Raw genomic sequence first — 24,293 nt, 5'->3', positions numbered from 1 at the left:
CCACAAAGTTTACGGACCACTCGAGCGCGTGGCCAAGAGCCTCTTCGCGACATTTCCGCTACGTCAGCGGTGATCGACAGCAGCGCTACGCCCAAGACGCATCCATTCCTTAATCGATAGCCTCGCTATTTTCCCAGTGGACACGAATATTTTTCACTTTCCACTTTTTTAACGCAGCGCGCTTTCAGCAGCCGTGGCTACGTCTGCTAGCCGGAGCAGGCTATCAGCCTAACAGTTATCAGTCACAACCGTTCTCACAAAGTGATATCCACCGAACGGCACACAGTTCGACGCACGCCACGATAGCTTCGATTCTGCTATCAAAATAAAAGTGCGGCGCTCATACAGCAGATAAGCGCTTTGCGTGAAAACAACGAACTAACAATGTGCTGCGCAGCCGTAGAGAATTGATATACCAGTGAATATCAAGAATATCCGTTTCCGGTCCAGCGCTGCGGTCGACGGTAGGTGGCGCGGACAGGCAGTTTGGCACGCGCTCGCGTGGTCCGTGAACTTGCTGCTAGAGGAAGCCAGCGAAATACGAGATAAAACCACGTGACCGCGCTCGTGTGCTACTGTACTGTAGCGCTATCAACCGTGCTTCGAGCGAAACAACCGTGCATGCGCGCGGACCGCAGCCCATTACTTGTCAGTTAGGACGGCGCTTCCTTGCCGTGTGCGAATCTCACCTGTAAACAATCAACCTAGATCTGCATACTGTTACGTACAGTGCTACATTTCCTCACGGTACTTTCTGACTCTTACTCTAACGAGCAAGGAATATCTTTCCTGCCTTTTTTTACTCCTTTTTTTACCCCTGTGAACTTGACTTCGTCGACCCACCTAACCCTCTGGCGTCCTCATATGCGTTTCCCATCCCGTGGTAGCCATTCTGTTGCTCTGACTGACAAGTGGTTGCCTTTCATACGCGTTACGCGACCTGCCTAGGTCCACTATTTTCTCTTAATGTATGTCCGCTAGAATGTCGTTTACCCCTCTGTTCCCTGATCAATTCTGGTGTCTTCCGATCTTTTAATGTCACGCCTATAATTTTCTGCTCCATCGCACGTTGCGTGAGTTTTAATTTTTTATCGAGTTCCATTGTTATTCTCTAAGTTTCAGCCCCGTATGTTAGTACTGGCGATAGGCAATTACTGTGCACTTTTCGTTTTACGAACAGTGCGACAGATTGCCTGCAATGAATTAGGAATGCCTACTATGTCCACTCGAGCCCACCCTTATTCTTTGATGAATTTCCTTTCTCTTAGTGGGCTGACCTGTTAACAATTATTCAAGATGTACATAGTGTTACGTACAGTGGTACATTTCCTCACGAAACCTTTCTGACTGTGAAGCATTGCTGTAAAAAGCAGAGCTACTCAGCGTTTTTTCAATACAATAATAATAGCCAGCAGAGCTATGCACTTGGCTCTGTGTGCTCGAAAGTTAGAGCACTTGAAGATGTAATGAACATATGAAATAAAAAGAGTCATCAGCGCTCTGCAACTCCCTAAGCTGAATGCAATTTTTTTCAAAGCAATATGTAAGAGAAAGGCTGGGAAGCACTCATGATGGCCAGCACAAATAGAACACAGTACAACAAGAAGAAAAGACGACACAGGCGCTACAGACGGCACAGTACACAGATACACGACACAGACGACGCAGAAATAGTTTGAACCGCTCGTTCTGAATCTCACACGTGGCCCGCCTCGTGGGTGAGCGTATGCATTCCGCTGTAGGTACCAGCGATGTCTTCACCAAGGGCTACGAAGAACTTGGTGCACAAGCCAGCTACGAAGCCGATTCCTGCAAAAAAAAAAAAACAATTAAAAAACGTGAGGTTGAGAAAGTGATTTAGCTTTCAGGTGATTTTAGAGCTGCCTACAGCGTTGTGTAGAGCTCAGGCAGGTACTCCTACTATACTCGGTGACAGCTAATTTTAGCAGCGGAACGAAGACTGCGGATGCGGGGCTTCCGCGCATTCGTGTTACTCCGCAAGTGGTACGGCAGCTTGGGGATAATTTCGGTTTTGTTCGATCGCACCGTTGACGCGCTTAGGAAGGCATATACATAAAAAAATGTGAAATGGGAGAGAGACATTTCGACTGCTAAGGGTACATTTCGGTGTCACATTACGCGTATATATCTTTTTTTGTTTGAGCTTTAAACGGCGAGTTTGCGAGCGCACTCTGACCCAAACACGTCACGGACGCCATGTTTACTTTGGAAAACGGGCGTGCTGAAAAGGTGGTGCTGTCTAAGAAAGTTAAAGAAAAAGAAGACATTCTTGTAAATTGAACAATAATTCTAGCCTACTTACAATTTCCCGCAACTCTTTGAGTATCCTAATAGATAAAGCCGTATTTATTTCAGCAAGGAAAATGACAAAATTATGAATATACTTAGGTACCTTTTTCTGGCGCGCTAGCAGCGTTTTGGCTCTCTAGTTTCCACAGTGCTGCCAAAAGAAGTTTATACTCCTCCTCTTCCTCCTCCTCCTCCTCCTCCTCCTCCTACTACTACTACTACTACTACTACTACTACTACTACTACTACTACTACTACTACTACTACTACTACTACTACTGCAGAAGAAAACGATGTTGGACACACAGGGTGGTGCTTAATTGAAAGAAATACACCACGCACCCATTCGCTATCCCCTTTTTCCTTGAACCAAGCACCACTCTATTGGTGAATTCCATTGGCGGATTCGCAGTGGCCGACGAACTCTGCGCCGGAGCACTCCACTCCCGCGGAGAGCAACCGAAGGAAATCTGCCACTGGAGCACAAGCGCCCTCACCAGAGCAAATAGTAGGGGGCGCTAGCGCACATCTGCTTCGCAAGCGCCCATCATTCCTCGCGTTTCGCGCCGTTTTCGCTTTCACGGGCGCGAGCGGAGAGAATGGGCGCTGTCGGACAGCGCATTGCATCGCGCACGCTGTACGCCACGCTCTGCGCACGCGCGGGGATCTTGCGACTTCCGGTCGAATCCACCGCTTTTCGCGGAGTAGAGAGAGCTGCTCCGTGGAGTGAATCTGGTGGCGGAGGTGCTCCAGATCTGCCAATGAAACATACAGGGAGCACTCTCAATCCGCCAATGGAACAGACTTACTCCGAATGGAGCAGAAAAACCACTACCGGATGTGCTCCGAATCTGCCAATGGAATTCACCAATATATGTTAGCCTCATTGCTTCTACGGTATGCCGTGCAAGGTTCATCAGGTATCGTTTGAAGAAATTTCTGGCATCCTATTCCATCTTCTTGTTTTTGCTTGATTCTCAGCCGCGGGCCGCGCGAACAGCTGGTACTAGAGACAGCAGACGTTATACTTTTTTTTTTGCTTTATTGCCTGTTATTAATACACCACCTTACTGAGAAAGGACATCAAATCACTTTTCAGGGGTTACCCATCACTGCGAAATCATCGGCAATGAACGGGCCGATCAAGCTGGCCGCTCAGCCCACGCAGAAGACCATGAACTACTACCGCTTTCTAGGACCGACGCTTCACGGAAGCTTCGTTTGCATGCTCGCCAACGCACCACGTCACAATGGAATGAGCCACACTTCAAGTATGCTCATTTTGCACTCATTTGGCCCTACTTTAAGTCTTCAAGTCCCATCGAGGATTCGCTGAGCAGACGCGACCCTTTTGTGTAGGCTGTGGTTGGGCGTTGCGTTTACCAACGCCTACGCTTTCCGCATTGGGATGGCCGACACCGCAGCCTGTGACCACTGTAGCAACGCAGAAACAAATGAACGTATTTTTTGCGACTGTCCACATTATAGTGCACAGCGACTATTCCTTTGCAACGCGCTCAACAAGTCGGATGACCGACCTCTGTTGGAGAAAAGAATTCTACGCCATCGACAGGACGCAACGTCGCAGAGAAGGCCGAGCAAGCGCTACTGCGCTTCTTGCGATCGACCGGCCTTTCTGAACTATTGTAACCAGAACGCCCTTCCTGTCTGTGCTGTTTTTTATCCTGTGTGTGCGTATGTGCGTTTCTTTTCTCTCTCTCTCTCTCTCTACACCCCCTTCCTTGCCCTTATTTTCCCACCCCAGTGCTGGGCAGCAAACCAGGTGCTAATATCTGGGTAACCTCCCGGCCTTCCTTCTTTAATCTCTCTCTCTCTCTCTCTCTCTTGATTCTCAGTCGGCGCCACAAATCTTTCCAGAATAAACTCAACTACTCGCGCCGTGCACACAGTTAAAAACACTCGTGGAGGCACCCTTACGTCCTGGCGTAGCATGCGTCAAGCGATATGACTTGTAGGAGTTTTAGCCGGTAGCGCGTGGTCACAATGAAAAGGAAAACAGGCGCGCGTCGCAATATATAACGTGCGATATATAATATATCTAATATGCACATTATATAATATGCTCCCGTGTGCTGCGTCATGTCAGTGCACGTAAAGGACCTCGGGTGGTCGAATTTGTCCGGAGCACTGCACTACGGCGCCTCTCATAGCTTTAGTCTCTTTGGGACGCTAAACGCCACAAAACAAAACCATAACAGCTGCATTATTGGCGCGAAATTCCAGCAAGAGTGGTATTCTGCGAGAACGCATTACAAAACGGCATTTAAGCAGGTGACAGTGCGTAAAGGTAGTGACAGATTAATGATAACGAAAGAATCATTCTATTTATGCTTGTTAAAAAGCAGGTTTTCTTATCCTGCATAATCTGTTTTGTCTTGATGCTGCCTTTTATGTTTCTGTGTATACATGAAATAATAATAATTATTATTACAAAGCTGTTTTATAATGAGATTAAGAAAAACAGTTTGATCTGGCACACCTTCTGTATTGCACTACCTGATAGGCTTACCTAACACATTCAGGTCCTGCGTGCCGTCGGCTGCTTTGGAGTACACGTTCAACCTAGAAAGAGGCGCCAATCCGTGATTAGACAACACAGCCCGATGTTTCATAAAATTACCCGAAATAGTAACAAAAACTCGCTGCCGAACATACCCAGTCATCAGGTACACCATATCTGGTTTACCGTATTCGTAGCTTTTGCTATCGGCGTACAGCCGAAAGTTCTCGAGTGAAGATGAGCTTTCCAACAGTTTGCCGGTGCCATTCTTATAAGGGCTATGCTAGATAGAAAAATGCGTGCGACAGAGGTTCATACGAGTTGACGGAACAAACCAGGAATCACACATACGAGAACCGTATACTTACGTGGTCTCTCTCGACTCCGGTTAGACGAAATTTCACCCTTGGCCCGCTTGTGTCTGAGTACCTTAGGTTAACCTGTGGAATGACGGTTGGCCGTGTTGGAATGCTGAATTTCGGTCCATAATAAAATTGTAATTTTTTTACAGAAGGTCAACGTCTGAATGAAATTTATAGCAGAACTATAGGAAACGTGACATTTCCAGCTTTCGAAGCATTTTATGACATAAGCGGGAGGATATCATTTCGAACCCCTCCACGATTTGTGAACCCTAGTTACCAGTGGTGTTATAGCTTATTCTGGTCCCCCGCACACCGTCAGTGTGCGAGGGACTGTCACGGTCAGTACTGGTTATCAAGACACTGTCCGTACCTGTTACGACTAGCTTATATGTTTGCTATTATTTGGTAAATTCTCTATAATGGGCGGTAGTGTTGGCATATGTGGACTAACGGATGTCTTTCAGAATTTAATTGGCACCCAGATCACGCATTTGATCAAAGTGGAATGAAAATGAACTCGGAGAGCTCATTCGACTGAAAATGTCATGTTCGTTGATCGAATCTCTAGTTCTTTGATATCAAATGAATAACATTAGCAACGAATGTTCTTCACGGTGAGAACACGCGTGACACGGGTGGGACACGGGTGCTAATTGACAAATATGTCACGAAACTCTTGTTGCTTCAATATAGCGTTAATAATGTTTAATACCTATGCCGACGGCTCTAGCTTGTGCCTGTTCTTGGGGAATGTTTATACTCTCGAGATCAACCAGGAAGCTAGGTGGAATAAGGATACTTATGCCGAGGAAGCATTTTGTGTGTGTGGCATGATTTTAGAAAAGTGAAGTGGCAGCGCAGCGAATAAATATACGGCGTTGCTTTGTTTCTCAGCGTCTCGTTTTAACGCGATAGCGTTAAAGAGCTCGTATCGCAGATATTCCGCCGTCGGCATCGGCACCGTTGGTTGTGAGCGAAAAATCATCACCTTGTCCGTGGCCGAAAAATCGAAAAAGCTGCAAATAAAATAAATAATAAAAATGTTGGGTCCGAGTGAGAATCGAACCCAGGCCGTCTGCGTGGCAAGCAGGTGTTCTACCACACAGCCACGCCTCTGCTTGGAGCTGCACTGAAAGTAACTTTGATGCTTCCCAAAAATACGCGTCCTGTATACAGGTGTCACAGTACGAGATGTAATATGGCAGTAATATTGCGTGGTACAAGCGTACATTGCCATCGGGCGTCACACCACGTCAATATCATAACGACTTCGTGGTTTAGAGACAGCCACCCATTACAAAAGGCACACACATTACTGCGCGTATTCCCTTAAGACTACGTAGTGGGTGCATCGCAGCCTCGAAAAAGGTTCTCGCGCATAATTGCTCCTGGTTTAAAGCATGCTACCCATTACATAAGGCACACACCTCATTGCGCACATTCTGTTAAACACTCGTAGTGTTCGAAATGCGCACTAGGGGCAGGATATTGCTATCGCGTTCAACTCTTAAAGGCGAAGCTTAAGCGTCCCCCAATTTTTTATATGGCTGTTTTCTTTAACCTTGCAAAAAACTACAAAATGATAGGAATTCGGCATTGTTGGTAACACATGGTAAGTATTCTTAGCGTATAAGCAACACAAGGACAAAAAAGCAGGAACACGCACGTGTCGCGTCCGTCATTTTGCATTTCTGCGTACATATAATAAATATACATATATGATAACACAATGGTTCTAGTTGGGAACATGACAAGTTCTGAAAATAGCATAACTGGTACTTACCGAGTTGATCTGTACGCAGAGGTAATATATTAGTTGAACCGTAGTACTGAAGTGGCCGAAATGCAATACATCGCTGACCACAAAAATTTCTATTATAACTTCTACGGGGACGTTTTCAGTGCCTGAGCTCCTCTCATTCGTGGTCCAAGCATCTGCAGCGTAAGTTGTAGATACAATATTGCGAAATTTTCAAAGCATTGTAATAATTCAATGTAAAATGCAATAATTTATTCACACCTAATCAGCAGATTTAACTGCAATGCACAGGAGAGGCCTAGTGTTCGCGGAGAAGTACTTATCATACTAACTCTACTGAATTTAACCTTTATTACTGTAATGTCGACTACTGTTACTAGTGTCTGTTACAGTTATCTAGTGTTGCTTTAATAATAATAATATAATATCTGGGGTGTTACGTCCCAAAACCACAATATGATTATGAGGAACGCCGTAGTGGAGGGCTCCGGAAACCTCGACTATCCGGTGTTCTTTAACGTGCACCTAAATCTAAGTACACGGGCCTCTACCATCTCGCCTTCATCTAAATGCGACCGCCGCGGCCGGGATCGAACTCGCGACCTTCGCGTCAGCAGCCGAGCGCCATATCTGTACCACCGAGGCGGACATCTATCTAGGGTTGCTGCTGCGTCGTATGAAAAAAAAATGATGCTTCACACATGCGGCAATTTCTCCTAGGAAAATTTGCCAATTTTTCTGTGTGTTATATAGGCACTAACTAGCCAGTTTATTCACTCTGCTCCAACTTCCAAAAACCCCGTTTGTTCCCCCTTCGTATGCGCAGCGAGCTGGCCTTGCGCACAGTGGCATGCAAAATTTTCTTTATAAAACGCGTTCGCATGATGATTCGCTTCTTTACTTGCCTTTTTCAGGTATTGCTTTCTCAATGTCTACCATTTCCTTCTTCTCAATTTCGTGTATCATGTGCGGAATGAGGCCCTCTTCTGATCTCTCCATTGTGAGCATTGGTTCGATCCTGTGGTGTGGTCCCACCACACCTTCCTGCAAGAAGAAACAGAACACGTGAGGTTTAGGATTGCGTTATACATGCCATTGAAATGATGGTACAACAGTACACTTTGCTGAGCTAATTCGTGCACGTTCAAATACTGCAATTACGGCGCAGCAAAAAACGCAAGACGACAGGCAACATCGACAAAGACAGACGTACTATGCTTGTTGAACTCGGTCCTTCACGTTTCGCTCCGCCACGGCAAGCAAATAAGTTTAACGGCAGTCCGTGCTACCTGAGACAATTGCGGCAGCGAAGAAACCATCGATCATATCCTGTGCAGTTGTTCTCGATACAGCTGCCGGAGACAGCCCCTCTCAGCAGTGTTTACGCGCCTCGACGACCAGCCGCTTTCCGAGCAAGCGATCTTGCAACTTTGTTTCCTTTATGCCCCTGCAAGACTGACTCGCACACAGCACTGACGAGCGAAGAGGGAAATCCTGCAGCGACTGAGCGTTGCGAGTGATTATTCAGACTATCTGAAAAGTTGTGGCAGCAGCTATTTTGCTGGTAATAATAATAATTGTTGGGGTTTATCGTCCCAAAACTACGATATGATTACGAGGGGCGCCGTAGTGGAGGGCTCCGGAAATTTAGACCAGCTTTGGTTCTTCAAAGTGCACCTAAATCTAAGTACACGTGTCTCAAGGATTTTTGCCTTCGTCGAAAATGCGGCCGCCGCGGCCGTTTTTCGATCCAGCAACCTTCGGGTCAGTCGTCGAGCAGCGTAACCACGACACCACCGCGGCGGGTAGTGTAACCACTGTCGTAAGGCAGAAGGTTCTTCTTTGTCCGGGAGTTTTAGATATAACAAACTACGTCTTCGTTGAAGATGAGCTTGAAACGTAAAAATTGCATGCTGTTGTTACTTGGCCTTTCACAGGTAAATGGTTAGTCGTCGCGATTTTCTACTTGTAAAAACGTTAGAATCCATGTAAATCGAACTGCTGTGGCCGGGAGAGAACCCGTGTCTTTCGGGTCAGCAGCCGAGCACTATAATTGCTGCCGTGAACAGCGCGTGTAGGCCATATTTTGTCGCCCTTGCTGCCGGTGGTAGCGCCAGAGTTTGAAACAGCGCGTGTAACACGCAAGGACGAAGAACCGACGAGGACTAGCGCTGACTTCCAACTGAAATTTATTAAGACAAACATGGAAAAACGAGAACAAGTAGGCACACGTGTTCACCGCTCACTTGAATTGCGCATGATGGCAGACATGGAGAGGGAACCAAGACACACAAAGAATTAATAAGCAAAAACCACAAAACCGCGAAAAGACATCAGGAAAAGCAACCGGAGTATGTCTACGTTATCTGACCGGATGAACTTAGGTAATCTATTTCTTTGTCAGTGAGGGCAATTGAAGGTTTGCTGATGCAACTGCATTTAGCGATAGCTGCAGCTTCAATGACTATGCGCGTGCTATACTGACGATGCCTAGCTAAAATCTGTGTGTTATCAAAGGCTGGAGCGCACCCGCATTGGGAACAGTGCATTGCAAGAAAACCTTCTGTCCATCTGCGTACCTTTTGGTCATGCTCCTGCAAACGTACATTAAGGCACCTGTCCGTCTGGCCGATATAAGTCTGTCCGCATGAGAGTGGAATGCTATAAACAACGCTACTACAGCAGTCAACGAACTTATTCTTGTGTTTAATTTTGCATGCGCTTTCATCCCGTTTTATAGGGCTGGTCCTGACACTCAGCTCAGACAGCTTGTGCGGTGCCGAAAATACGACTGAGATGCCCGCCTTTTCACCTATCTTTTTGAGCTTGTGAGAAATGGCATGTTTATACGGGATAACCGCCACCTTACTTCTCGCTGGTGCCTGAAGATCAGGAGAACTACTCGACTGCTTGAACCTTTCCCGCAGCTTATCAGCAACAGAGACGAGAAGGTGACGGGGATAACCGGCTGCCTTCAATCTACCTATCTGCGAGAAGAAGCTGTCGTGAATGGAGTGATGACAGGACTTAACAAGGGCTTTGTGCAAGCATGCTTGAATGATTCCCCGCCTAACTAGTTTACTATGTGCCGAAGTGTACGGCAGGAGAGGTTTTTTGGCGCGGGGCTCGTACTTCCAACACACATGCCAGTTCTTCGTCCTGTTGGTTCTTCGTCCTTGTGTGTTACACGCGCTGTTCACGTCACTATGGAATACCAACTAGCCCGGTCACACGCCTTGCTTCAATAATTGCTGCGCCTCCGCGGCCGCGATTCTCGACATTTAACTAAGCACCCGATGGCACAGGACGAATATTTAAACACAAGAAGTTAAGGTAACGGCATGCCATTGAATATAATGAGCCATTTCATTAAGAGGTCAGTGTGGTTTATAGATGCATAAAATGCTCAAATTTGAGACATGGCATTGCTTTGAAGATATATGTCCGCGATATTTTCTAAACTACTACACCTAAGAAAGGGGGATGATGAAAAACTAAACTCCCTCATTAGACAAACATATAAGCGTGCTCTGGGGCTTCCCAGGTACGCAAGCACGGACACGTTACTGCGTTTGGGTATCCACAGCACAGTGGAGGAATTAATCGAAGGGCACCTCACGGCCCAAGAACAAAGGCTTTCCCGCACCAAGGCAGGCTTGCAGATACTCAGCCGCCTCGGCCGACGCACTAGTTGCACACTCGATAACAGGGTTCTCATACCGGCGGCAACTCGTGCACACCTCACGATTAAACCCCTGCCCAAGATATGCTGGCAGGAATACATGACGAAGGAAGAAAGGCACGGCCAGGAAAACTCGCACAAACCGTTCAGGATCGCCCAAACGTACTGTACGTTGACGCTGCTCAAAATTCGAGAGACCGTTACACCATATGCGCGGTGACCGGCCGCGGGGAACCTATTACCGCAGCCACCGTTTAAACAGCCTCAGCCTTAGAGGCAGCAGAAGAGGCCGCCATCGCGTTGGCCACCTCAGTCCAGGCAACTAAATACATCTTGAGCGACTCTAAAATGGCGCTCACGAACTTCATTATGGGCTGTGTTGGGCCAATCGGGGCCAACCATAAATCGGCGAAAAAACTGGAGCTCACTCAGATTCACCCAAGAAATATATTTTGCTCTGAGGGCTCACTCGGACTCAGACTCACCAAAATTTTCCTCAACCGGACTCACTCGAACTTACACTCACTAAACTTTTTCTCAGCCGGACTCTCTCGGACTCATACTCACCAAAATATTACTCAGCCGGACTCACTCAGACTCAGAATCACAGCTTGACCTGAGTCTGAGTGAATCTGAGTGAGTCAACTCGTGAGTCCGCTAGCGTAAAATTAGCTTTTTCGAACATGGTGCCAATGCTGTTTAACGCCAGTATCTCACATAATCGGTGCTTACGATATGCTTTTTGATCTTTTACCTTCAAATATGAGTTATCAGTAGTTTCAGTAAGTAAGGATATTTTTTTATGAAATACCCGACTCACACAAGATATTTTATCAATAACTTCCCGCGAAAGAATTTGTGGGCAAAGGTCATGGCGCCCCCCCCCTAATTCACGCCTTTGATCAATAAATATTGAGGTGGAGCATGAACGCCCGTGCGTTGAAATGTGTGAATAAACTCGAGCATAAACGTAAGCCGATATAAGACCGATAGTAATGCTGAAGATGAGTAGATAGGAAAATAGGTCGGCAATAGAAAGTGGAGCTCACTCAGACTCACTCAAGAAGAAAAATAATAGAAAAGGAAAGGCAGGGAGGTTAACCAGTATAGGACAAACGGTTTGCTACATTACACATGGGGACAGGGTGGGAGAGATTAAAGATGGAGAGGAAAGAGAGAGAGAAAGATAGAAATATAGCACATGAAACTGCACACACAGAATCAGCCGGTCACTCTTGCGTGGTACGCGACATTTCTGTCACAGCCGCTTGTCCAAGTTCGTCTCTCTTAAAAACCTCAGCAGTGCCTTCGTCGCCTTCAGCTGTGATGTCTTCTGTTGACGGCATGCAAGAACTGTTTCAACACACATTTTGTCTACTGTCAAGGCGCGCTAGAACGGACGCCAGTGACTGTCTCTGAACATTATATACCGGACAGTCGCACAGGACGTGGTGTAGCGTCTCCTCGCAACGACAGGCATCGCAAAGAGCGTTGTCGGCCATTCCAATCCGAAAGGAATAGGACTTCGTAAATGCCACGCCTAGCCATAAGCGATAAAGCAGTGTGGCCTCTCTTCGGCGGAGTCCAGTTGGCATACAGAGATGCATCAAAGAGGACAGGTGGTGTTGAGGATTGGTCCGGTTGGTTCGGCTGCTTGGTAGGCACCATACAGCGAGCGTTATCTCATGTGCAACCCTCGAAGACTGCTGGCAGCGTCAGACCTTGAAAGTGGGATGGTATCTTCCTGTGTGCTTTAGTGAGCTGCCCGAGCGGTATTATCGGCGTGTTCATTCCCTATGACGCCGCAGTGACTTGGCAGCCACTGAAACGTCACGTGGTGCCCTTTCTCATGTGAAGTATGGAGAAGACATCGAATTTCAAATACGAGCTGTTCGTATGGCCCGCGACGCAGAGCAGATAGCAGAGATTATAGGGCTGCCTTTGAGTCGCTGAAGATAGACCAATGTTGAGGTGGTTCCCGATTGACCAAATAAAGTGCAGCGCGCAGAGCAGCTAGTTCCGCAGCTGTCGACGTCGTCGACTGGTCAATCCTAAAGCTGATGGTAATAGCTCTTGCTGGGACAACCACCGCACCGGACGAACACTGGATGTTTGTGGAACCATCTGTACATATATGTACACTTTCCGCATACTTCTTGTGCAAAAGAAGCAGAGACAGTTGTTTCAGCACAGGTGACGACAGTTCAGATTTCTTCCTGATCCCTGGTACACTGAGTTGAACTGCGCGTTAACACCAAGGGGGCATCGGTGGTTTAGATGCAGTGGTGAAGCCCGAGGGAAGTTTGTCCTTGTACTTGACGATAGTTTTAGAGAATATTGTTTGGCGCCTCTCTGAAGGCAGTGTTGCAAGGTGATGACAGAGAGCACGTGCAAAATGTCTGACGTGCGTTCTCAGGACTTCCACCGTAATGTGAGTTTGCATTGGATGGTCACGAGCAATCGCAATAGTTGCCTCTGTTGACGTACATCTGGGCAAACCAAGGCACGCTCTGGGTGCTTGAGCTTGTAGTGCCTGCAGAACACATATTTTGTGCTTAGGGCTCACTCAGAATCAGATTCACAAATATTTTCCTCAACCGAACTCACACGGACTCGGGCTCACTAAACTTTTCCTCAGCCGGACTAACTCGGACTCACACTCAACCAAATATTACTCACCCGAACTCACTGAGGTTCAGACTCACGGCCCGTATGAGTCTGAGTGAGTCTGAGTGAGTTCACTCATGAGTGAGTTTGCCGACCTATGGGGCCAACAACCTTAAAAATAACAAACATTGCAATAGGATACAACTTGTAAGGGTGCCCGCTCACGCGGGTGATCCGGGGAATGCGGTGGCCCACCGTGTAGCCCGAGGTTTAATCAACCGGGAGGTGGACCCTTCAACCGTGGACTTCCCGCAGGAAGGGATCACCACAGATAACCAAATTACTCCTTATTATAGAGAGAGAGAGAGATGAAAAAAGGAAGGCCGGGAGGTTAACCAGATATTAGCATCTGGTTTGCTACCCAGCACTGGGGAGGGGAAATAGGGGCAAGAAAGAGGGTCTAGAGAGAGAGAGGGGAAAAAAAAGGAGAAAAAAAAACGCACGTACACACACAAGATAAAAAAAAACACACAGGGACGAAGTTCTTCTTACAATCGTTCAAAAAGGCCGGTAGATCGCAAGAAGCGCAGTAGCGCTTGCATGGCCTTCTTCTGTGACGTTGCGTCTTGTCGATGGCGTAGAATTCTTTCTTCCGACAAAGGTCGGTCGTCCATCTTGTTCAGCGCGTTGCAAAGATATAGTCGCTGTGCATTGTACAGTGGGCAGTCGCAAAAAATATGTCTAATTGTTTCTGCGTTTCCACAGTGGTCACAGGCTGCGGTGTCGGCCATCCCAATGCGGAAAGCATAGGCGTTGGTAAACGCAACGCCCAACCACAGCCTACACAAAAGGGTCGCGTCTGCTCGGCGAAGTCTTGATGGGACTTGAAGACTTAATGTAGGGTCAAATGAATGCAGTCGATCATGTCTGAAGTGTGGCTCATTCCATTGTGACGTGGTGCGTTGGCGAGCATGAGAGAATCACAAAACATATGGGGCCCCGCATACCGACCTAACAAGAGAACAGGCTACAATCTGGAGGCAAATGCAAACGGATTCTTTTCCCAGCCCTCATCGGCTGTCAAAAATTTACCCCCAGGAAATTAAACCAAACTGCCGACATTCCAACTGCATGAAGGCTACCCAAGATGACAATCTTTGGAAATGCGAGGGGAAGCCACCTCCTAAGACAATACTGACAGCTTCCTTTCTCGAGGCGTGGGAGTCACTCCTGTAGGCAACCGACTACTGAATTTAGGCAGGCGTGATTAACTGGGCCGTAACGGTCGTGGCTAGCTACTGGCCACCACCCTTCGAACCACCGGCAAGCTAACTTCGACGACCTCGTTGTGCGGTGAATAAAGTTTGTTGTCTCTCTGTCTCTCTGTAAAAGATACCTGGACATGTAAATAAGGATTGTGTAGAACTTCTTGTTTATTTATTTCGGAAGGTGATCCTTAGGCATAATGTAGTTACGCAACTACTGGAGGCGATAATGATCGGTGAAACGGTCCATGTATTCATCTGTGTCTGGAGAGCGACCTGGACGAAGATCGGTTCTTTAGAGGTGGCGAAGACTCACTTGCAATATCCATGGGCACGACCATAGCGAGTGTGTTACGTTCACTCTATTAATATAAATTTCACAAAAGGGACATGTGGATCCACACGCTGCGTGGTAGTGCCGTGGCCAGAGGGCGGTCACTGCCAATGAAAGTGCAACTCTATTGCGAGGTCTTCGAAGCGCGACCTCCTATAAATGAGTAAGCAACTCAGTTGATATGAACTACGCGGTTACGTTGTATACCAGCGTTTTTTTGTTTTTTTTTCCCTTCCGTGTCACACGTACGCCGTGAACAACTAGATGTCAGGGGAGCTTGCGTCAATATCATTTACTATCCATTTGAAAATTACAACATAACTTGCCATGAGGGCCGTAGAAATCGCTCTACAAGATTTCTCTGTAGTTACTACAGATTCCTGACGCATCGACAGACATTTCTAGTGTGCAATGAATGAATGAATAAACATTATTAAAAGTCCGGGCGAGGCGTGGGAAAGAGGGGATTAACCCCTGTCCCGCCCCACTCTCTGTCGATGATAATAGCGTCAGGTGGCGGCTTGAAGCCCTTGGACCCGGGCGGCATCCTCGGCTTGCCGGACGGCCCAAAGTTGGTCGGTCAGCTTGTCGCTGGTGAGTGCCGCCTCCCAGCGGCAGCGACGCCGACGCAGCCGATCCGCAGCAAAAGACTTTTTAGGGGCGAAGCTCCTTAAGGCGGCACCCGTTCGTCCCTCGTAGTCGTCGTGATCGTAGTAGTGAGTAACAAGTCTTACGCTTTGACCTCCAAGGTGGTGCCGGTGGGAGATTTCTCCTGTGCGTTGTTGAACAATAAAAAATTCGCAGCGTGCGCGTTAACTAAAAGCCGAATTCTTCTGTCTCTCATTCCCCATTAGCAGCCATTGGCATGTTCCAGTAGGAAACGTTAGTAGAAGTAGAAGTGTAAGTGTTAGCTAAAAGCCGACTTCTTCTGTCTCTCATTGCCATTAGCAGCCATTGTTTACCTCCAAGGTAGTGCCTGGTGAGATTTCTCCTGTGCGTGATTAAACAATAAAAATTTTGTTCAAAACGCCGTTGATTGATGAAATAAACCAACGAAAGACGCCAGATGTTTTGTAAAAGCAGAACGAAAGAACGCCAGATGTTTTTCTTAAAGTGTAGTAGTTATATGTAGCCACCTCGCCCGATCGTCAACGGGCGAGGTGGACCGGCAACGGCGCGAGGACCCTGCCGTACGAGAGTTAAATCACACTAAAAGACATACTTTGCGGGCGATACACTCTAGTGAGCTTTCAACTTTTCGTCTTAATGTACATGATAAAGAAATTATTTCTACGAAAAACGCAAGGCAAACCTTGAGCAATATGTTTGGTTTTGGGACGCTAAATGGAACCATGAGGCGATGCGAAGCCGGAGCACTTGCACGATCGCGTTCCGTTGGCTTTCGTTGGGCATGCTACCGACCTCGCGTCGTGGAACGCGCGTCCTGTCTTCCCTCTAGCCTTGCCTTTAATTCGCACAGGGCGAGCGGGGAATGCGGTCGCTCTTGGCGCTCTTTCGCTCGGGAGCGGAATTCTTCCTTGCATTTCACCGATCACAAGTGATAATGAAGGGACCACGTAAACCAACAGTACAATAAAAGTTTGATGTTTAATATACACACGATGTTTCACACTCTTTATATTATGTACTGGGCGCATTTCACGGAAGAGTTTCACGGTTTACAGATGATTCCCTCCGTAGCTTCGCCCCACTCATCATCATTCACCCCGTGGATATGCTGTGATTTTTTTTTTGTCGTGACAACAAAAGTGAGTTCCGTTGCATGTGTGTTGTTACAACATAGAGTTGAGGTATTTCAACGAAGTGATGACTTACAATTGAAGCGAAACACAGTTAAATAGATATTGTTGTTGGACGAGAAAATGTTGACACTTACAACTTCGATCCCGTCGCCTATTCTTGTGACGTGCACTGTAGCGAATTGCTTTTCATCTTCGTGAAGATTCTGTTCCAGGTCTCTCCCGTCGAACTGTGAAAACAGTGATGGATGAGGACCGAATATTGTCTTTTTACAAAGTTCAGCGTACTGATATGACCTATACTATAGCCAACCAATGTTTGCCTAGAAGTGTCAAAAAGCTCTGAAAGATATCTGAGCTTCTGATAGCGATGTAAAACCAGACAAATGTTGCTATACCAGCTCTACTGATGGATCGAGAAAAAGTAAACAGAGACGAGGGCTGTCGACATCATAACCTCTTCGAGCTAAGGCGCTTGATTCCTAGAACGCTTGTCACAAAATCTGTCGCATGAAAGTAACGATGCAAAATTCGTAGCTGTTTTCAATCTGTCCATGACACCGCTAGTTTCTGTAGATATTGACCAAATACTGCTCTATATTTCTTGAACGTCAGGCATTACCTTTTTTAAATGCGAAGCATTTCTTAGCGAACTTCTGCGACTTTGACCGTATCTATCTATCTATCTATCTATCTATCTATCTATCTATCTATCTATCTATCTATCTATCTATCTATCTATCTATCTATCTATCTATCTATCTATCTATCTATCTATCTAGCCGCCTACGACTTTGTGCTCTCCTGGTCGCTTGGTTAATCAAATGTGCACCAAAACTGCTATGGCGTAACATGACTGTATGACGAACATAAATGACAAGTCATAACATGAAAATCATGACACGAATGTCATGTACAGCATGATTTACATGCTACGCTCATGGTGCGCTGGCGGCCGTTCCGCTAGCTTGATATACACCAAAATTGGTATCTTGTGACGTGACTGTGTGACGAACATAAATAACACGAGTTAACATGAAAATCATGACACGCATGTCATGTACAGCATGACTTACGTGCCACGCTCATGGGGCGCTGGCGGCCGTTTCGCTAGATTGATATGCACCGAAATTGGTATCTTGCGACGTGACCGTGTGAAGAACATAAATAACACGAGTTATCATGAAAATCATGACACGCATGTCATGTACAGCATGACTTACGTGCCACGCTCATGGGGCGCTGGCGGCCGTTTCGCTAGCTTTATATACACCAAAACTGGTATCTTGCGACGTGACCGCGTGACGAACATAAATAACACGAGTTATCATGAAAATCATGACACGCATGTCATGTACAGCATGACTTACGTGCCACGCTCATGGGGCGCTGGCGGCCGTTTCGCTAGATTGATATGCACCGAAATTAGTATATTGCGACGTGACCGTGTGACGAACATAAATAACACGAGTTATCATGAAAATCATGACACGCATGTCATGTACAGCATGACTTACGTGCCACGCTCATGGGGCGCTGGCGGCCGTTTCGCTAGATTGATATGCACCGAAATTGGTATCTTGCGACGTGACCATGTGACGAACATAAATAACACGAGTTATCATGAAAATCATGACACGCATGTCATGCACAACATGACCTACGTGCCACGCTCATGGGGCGCTGGCGGCCGTTTCGCTAGACTGATACACACCAAAATTGGTATCTTGTGACGTGACCGTGTGACGAACATAAATAACACGAGTTATCATGAAAATCATGACACGCATGTCATGTACAGCATGACTTACGTGCCACGCTCACGGGGCGCTGGCGGCCGTTTCGCTAGCTTGATATACACCAATATTGGTCTCTTACGACGTGACCGTGTGACGAACATAAATAACACGAGTTATCATGAAAATCATGACACGCATGTCATGTACAGCATTACTTACGTGCCACGCTCATGGGGCGCTGGCGGCCGTTTCGCTAGATTGATATACACCAAAATTGGTATCTTGCGACGTGACCGTGTGACGAACATAAATAAGCACGAGTTATCATGAAAATCATGACACGCATGTCATGTACAGCATGACTTACGTGCCACGCTCATGGCGCGCTGGTGGCCGTTTCGCTAGCTTGATCTGCCCCGGAACTGGTCTTGCGCGACGTCACTGTGTGACGAACATAAATAATAGGAGTTAACATGAAAACCATGACACGCATTTTCCTCAATGACATACAAGACGATGTATGCAGCTCTTTGCTGGCTGCTTCGCATTACATCGATTCCCACAATGCGTGGGATCTGCCGGCTTTTTTTTTTATAAGCTTGAGATGCGCTTGATGAATGAAGCTTTATTTTCGTTTGACATATTCAATAAGCGTTATGACAAGAAGTGTTGTTAAGTTTAGAAAACCTGTACTTTCGAACAAGTAATATTACTTCTCGACAAAAAAATTCTACATTGAAAAGACAATTATGCCTTACATGAAGAAAATGTTATGTAAGTAAATATTCTTATTTTGCTGAGGCAAATGATTATATTAAATTGTGTTTTTGTGCTGCCATGTTTAACATGAATGTAAATACATTAACTTCGTTATGATATCACTGCTTAAAAGTTAATGCGGTGATTCGTCAAGGCAATGGACTACGTTTCCCGACTGTAAACAGCGAGTGTAAACATTTTGCAAGTCTATTATAGTTTCCAAAGTGGTAAGAACTATATAAAAAGTGGTTATTTTTGCCGTGTAGAGTTATATTGCTAAAATATCAGGTCAATGTCAGTCAAAATGTCAGTAGAGCTCGCTCAGACTCACTCACGAAATATAATTTACCCTCAGGGCTCACTCGGACTCAGACTCACCGAAGTTTTCCTCAATGGGACTCACCCGGACTCAGACATGCTAAAATTTTTTCAACCGGACTCACTCGGACTCAAGCTCACCAAAATATTACTCGCTCGGACTCACTCAGACTCAGACTCTCGGCTCAATCTGAGTCTGGATGAGCCAATTCATGAGTCCGTTAGCGTATAATTATCTTTTTCAACCACGGTGTCAGTGCTCTTCAACACCAATATCTCGTATAATCGGTGGTCTACTTGGCGCCTTTTGATATCGTAGCTTCAAATACGAGTTATCAGTGGTTGCAATACAGTAAGAACATTTTTATTGAAAGATACGACTCACGCGAGATATCTTTATCAAGAACTTCCAGTGAAAAAGTTGCGGGGAAAATGGGGGAGGTCAGAACTCACGCCTTTGAATAATAAATATTGAGGTGACGTATAAATGCCAGTGCGCTGAAGTATATGCAAGTAGACGTGAGTAGACGTGAGTATAAACGTGAGCTGACATAAGGCTGATAGTAATGCTGAAGTTGAGTAGATAGGACCATAAGTCGGCAAAAAAAAAATGTGGAGCTCACTCAAACTCACTTAAGAAATGTACTTTGCCCTTAGGGCTTACTCGGACTCACACTCACCAAAATTTTCCTGAACCGGACTCACTTGGACTCAGACTCATCAAAATTTTCCTCAATAGGGCTCACTCGGACTCAAGCTCACCAGAATATTACTCACCCGGACTCACTCAGACTCAGACTCACGGCTCGATCTGAGTCCGACTGAGCCTGAGTGAGTCGACTCATGAGTCAGTTTTCCAATATGGTCGTTGTATTCATTTGCTTGTATATTGCGCTCCCTACCACATACCAACATTTCCGGTGCTATAATTCCGTATGGACATATCATCATATACGAGTATGTTTACAAGGATATCTATGGGGCATACGTGCTTTTTAACTAGTGTTAGCACACTCTCACAAGAAAGAGGTAATGCAATTGTAGGGGTTTTTACGTTGAAAAATCACGATATGACTATGAGAGACGCTGCAGTGGAGGGCTCCGGAAATTTCGACCACTTCCTCTTTAACGTGCACGTAAATTTAAGCACACAGGCCTCGAGGATTTGGCCTTCATCGAAATGCAGCTGCCGCGGCCGGGATTAGATTCCGCGACCTTCCGGTCAGCAGCCGAGCCTCACAACCACTAGACCACCATGGCGGGTACCACAAGAACTTGTGCCATATTTTCACCAACATTTTTAATAGTAGTCGCGTTTTATGAATGCATATAGTGATACCACTTACAAAATGAGTTACTTCGTGTCCATCTTCGTGTTCCAGAACACGGAAGTTGCGAGCCGCCACCGACGCCTTTCTAAGGTTCAGCGTCAGTTGATCGTGTAAGTGCATCACCATTCTTCCATCGGGTGAACGTTCCTCGAGTAGGCGGGGGTAAACGAGCCTTGGTTGCGGTATTCCTGTCAAACACAAGTGGAACAGCAGAAGTAGAGATGATGTTCCTTTTACTGTCACAATAAATGAGGCTATATTGGTCATAACGGGAGCGGGCGAAATGACAGATGATGCGCGATTAAAGAATTCCTTTCTGAAGATTATCGGCCACGCGGTATCTCTGGCACGTGTGCTCCAGTGGAGGAGGATAAGCTTTTGTTAAATTGCAGTAAGAGCTCAGTAATTCGTATTTCACGGGACCGGAAAAAATGTCCGAATTAACCGAATGCCAAATTATCAAAAGTATCCTGAAAACAATAAACAAGTGTCCATCACACCAATGCATTTTCATTTTCTCAATGAATACGTAAATCCAGCACTTATTTTGCATAAGAGCAATGTAAAAGCCGCAATTCTTGTCATTTGCGACTTCGTTAACAATGCAACCGCGTCTCAAGCCCCTCTGTCTTAAGCCGAAACGCGCTCTGAACCCATCCATTATTACGTACCGCCACTACCAACACCACTACACGCACGTGACGATAATTTTTCCGCCGGAAAAATGTACGGAAAAAGTTTGGTCCATCACAATGCAGCAAACGAGTTTTGTTCCAGACCGCGGCTGAAGCTCGCCATCTTCAAAAGCTTACACCATGTTTGAGTGTTGTGACATTGCGCACGCATTGCCGGGAGTTAAAACGAAACTACCGAGTCGCGCAGCCGCTGCAGACGAAACCGTGGTCTCTAAAGACACGATCATAGCGTTCACACATATCTGAAGGCACGCGCGCGGCCATCGAGAGTCGAAACGAAAACTGCCGCTCACCGCATTTGCTGCCGATTAAACTTGCCTCGCTACTGCACGATCATGGATGGTGCCTACGCAGTTCTGAAGGCACGCGGCAAAAGCGAAGCTACTTTTTGTCGCAGCTTTGACAACAATCGTTATCGACACGATCGTAGATAGCGCCCACGCAGTTCGCGTGCGGTTTAGTTTTCCGCAGTTCACTGCGGAAAACTAAACAAGTTTTCTGCAGCCGCTAAAGCCTTCGTCGCCAACAACGCGATTGGGGCAAGGCTGTGAATGGCGACAACGGCTTTCCGAAAGCCTGCGACCGTTCCGGTTGTTCGCGACTGGCGTTCTCGCTCCTTTGCGTCGCTTCGTGCTTGGCGCGTTCCTAGGCGCGTCAGAATTAACCGGGATGCGGCCAAATATGACCGAATTAACGAGAGTTAAAAGCCATTGAACAATAAATCTGCTCTAGAAGAACTTGTTGCTGGGCGAGTTCGTGCCTGAGCCTGCTAATTATGTTAGTTCTGATACTTAGTGATACTTAGAAATACGAGCGCGTAACTTATAAAGGGACTTAGGAATCCAATCAGCCATTTTAACATGTTATTTCTGGCGCAATGCTTGAAACATGAAGATAGGACTGAGAAATGAGACAGAGGAACGCCTCTGTCTCTGTCCTGTCTCTTTTCTCAGTCCTTTCTTCATCTTTCAAGCATTGCGCCAGAAATAACATGTTTAGGAAATACATATGCTTGCCGGGTCCATAGAGCATGTCCGAATTATCCGATTTTCCTAATTAACGGGAGTCAAATTGACGCGCTTTTACTGTAATGACTATGTGGAGGGAAAAATGTCAAAGATGGGTCCCTCACTATAGAAAAAAAAACCGCTTTGCTCCACGTAAAAAGAAAAAAAAACGTATTTCACCCGCAAAAGGTATTCATAAAGATTTTCAGTGACATATCCCGATATCTTCCACTCTAACCCCTCCGCCCATCCCATAAGCACACACACACACCATTAGTAATACTACAGAATTCCACAAAAGCTCGTCAGGTAAGGCAGAATGTCCCACTTAACGAAAATATGATCACTGACCACGTAAAACAAAAGTGTTTTCTTTTGTAGCATTAGCTACACTGGTCTATCCGAGCCAGTTTCTCGTGGATCCTCAAGGGCCGTGCTGCGCATGCGCGAGGATCAGTGATGTCACTATAATGTCACGCACCGTAGCCGGTAACTCCCACGCACTCCGGCGCCGCCGCGCGCGACTCGCCGCCGCCGGTCTGCGCTTTCCAGAGGGACGAAGGCAGGAACACACTGGCGGCGCGGCACTCTCCCGCGCGCTGCTCACCGCTCGTGAGACTCCGCTTTTGTCTCTCCCGCGGAGCGTCAACGCTTTTCTGCCGCCGACCCAATCGCTCTGGGACCTATTTTTGCCGCTGCCGCCGGCTGCCGCGCAAGCGAACCACCAATCAGCGCCTGCTTTTTCTCCTCTTCCTTCTTACACGGGCTGTCGTCATAGCAACCAGACATCGTTCTCCTCACCCGCGCCACCCCTCTGCGTCTTTCAGGGAGAAATCGCGAGCCGGCGTGCGCGCGCGCCTCGACATGTCCACTCCTGTCTCGTGACTCTCGCACCGGCAATGTGGACAGCGTGCCGCTGCTTGCCGCGCGGAGGTTCCGACGGGCGGGACGCCGCCGCGGCGTGCTTTCCGACAGTGTGCACGTACCTTGACGTCGTAACCTTGGCAGACGTATTGGCGCCGGCGCGCGCGCAGCTATTCGCCTTCGCTGTGTAGTCGCCGTCTGACACTGCGCTGGAGCCGCTTGATAGCGCCTCTGATTGGCGTTTGCTAGGGTGGTATAGCCATGGAGAAGGAGAGCGCAAATGCGGCTCAACGGCGCAGAAGAGCGGAGAAGCTTAACTCATCGGATCCCGAAATAGTTGCCTGGCAAAATAAATATACATGTGCCACATAATACGCATACCGTGTGTGTCATTGGAGCAGCAGTAAGTATGATAATCAAGCTATTCCTAGACAATCAGGAAAGCTAAGAATAATTAGCTGAACCTTTGCTAACGCTACGTTATCCTGGCATAGCCGAGCTAAGCCACTGCAACATTTGTTTGACATGGCCAATTACCGTGTTTTTCATAAAGTGCAACACTTTTAGTAATATGTACTCGCAAGGGGCCTCCTGACGGTACAATAAATGCAGACAATAAAGGCGACGCCACCCAACGGCTCTTACCATTAGCCGAAATGGCCAGTGCTAAGTAGACGATGGCGCGAATCATTTTGAGGAAGATCCTGACCGCATCGCGCAGCTGGCCGCTCCATTTTATATAGCTTTTAGATGATAATCCAGGGGAAAGTGATTTGACATTTTGTCGTCGGCTGAACTTTTTTCTAACGATGAATTTCCTGGATAAAGAAACTGCACTTCGCATTTATGAGGCAGTCGTAGGCGTTCTGACGTATTTGCGGCTTGCCTAGTTTTTTTTTTATTTCGTGTAGTAGTTGTTTACCAATACCAATATAACATTTAGCTTCATATATCTATTTCCTGCTGATGCATTTCGT

General features: G+C 46.8%; 1 protein-coding gene across 1 annotated transcript; it reads right to left on the bottom strand.

Annotated features, from left to right (window-relative positions):
* Window positions 1-1,700: 1,700 nt before the first annotated feature.
* On the bottom strand, window positions 1,701-24,007 carry LOC119402511 (venom metalloproteinase antarease TserMP_A-like; the record flags this gene model as incomplete). Its single annotated transcript, XM_049418680.1, is given in 9 exon segments — window positions 1,701-1,809; window positions 4,841-4,893; window positions 4,987-5,114; window positions 5,200-5,271; window positions 6,980-7,131; window positions 7,861-7,999; window positions 16,741-16,833; window positions 20,766-20,938; window positions 23,962-24,007. Coding segments are annotated over 9 exon segments (965 nt in total), but the record flags the coding sequence as incomplete, so codon positions are not given.
* Window positions 24,008-24,293: the final 286 nt, after the last annotated feature.

Source organism: Rhipicephalus sanguineus, chromosome 8 (genome assembly GCF_013339695.2).
Source record: "Rhipicephalus sanguineus isolate Rsan-2018 chromosome 8, BIME_Rsan_1.4, whole genome shotgun sequence".
NCBI lineage: Eukaryota > Metazoa > Arthropoda > Arachnida > Ixodida > Ixodidae > Rhipicephalus > Rhipicephalus sanguineus.
This window is presented reverse-complemented; position numbering and strand designations above follow the sequence as displayed.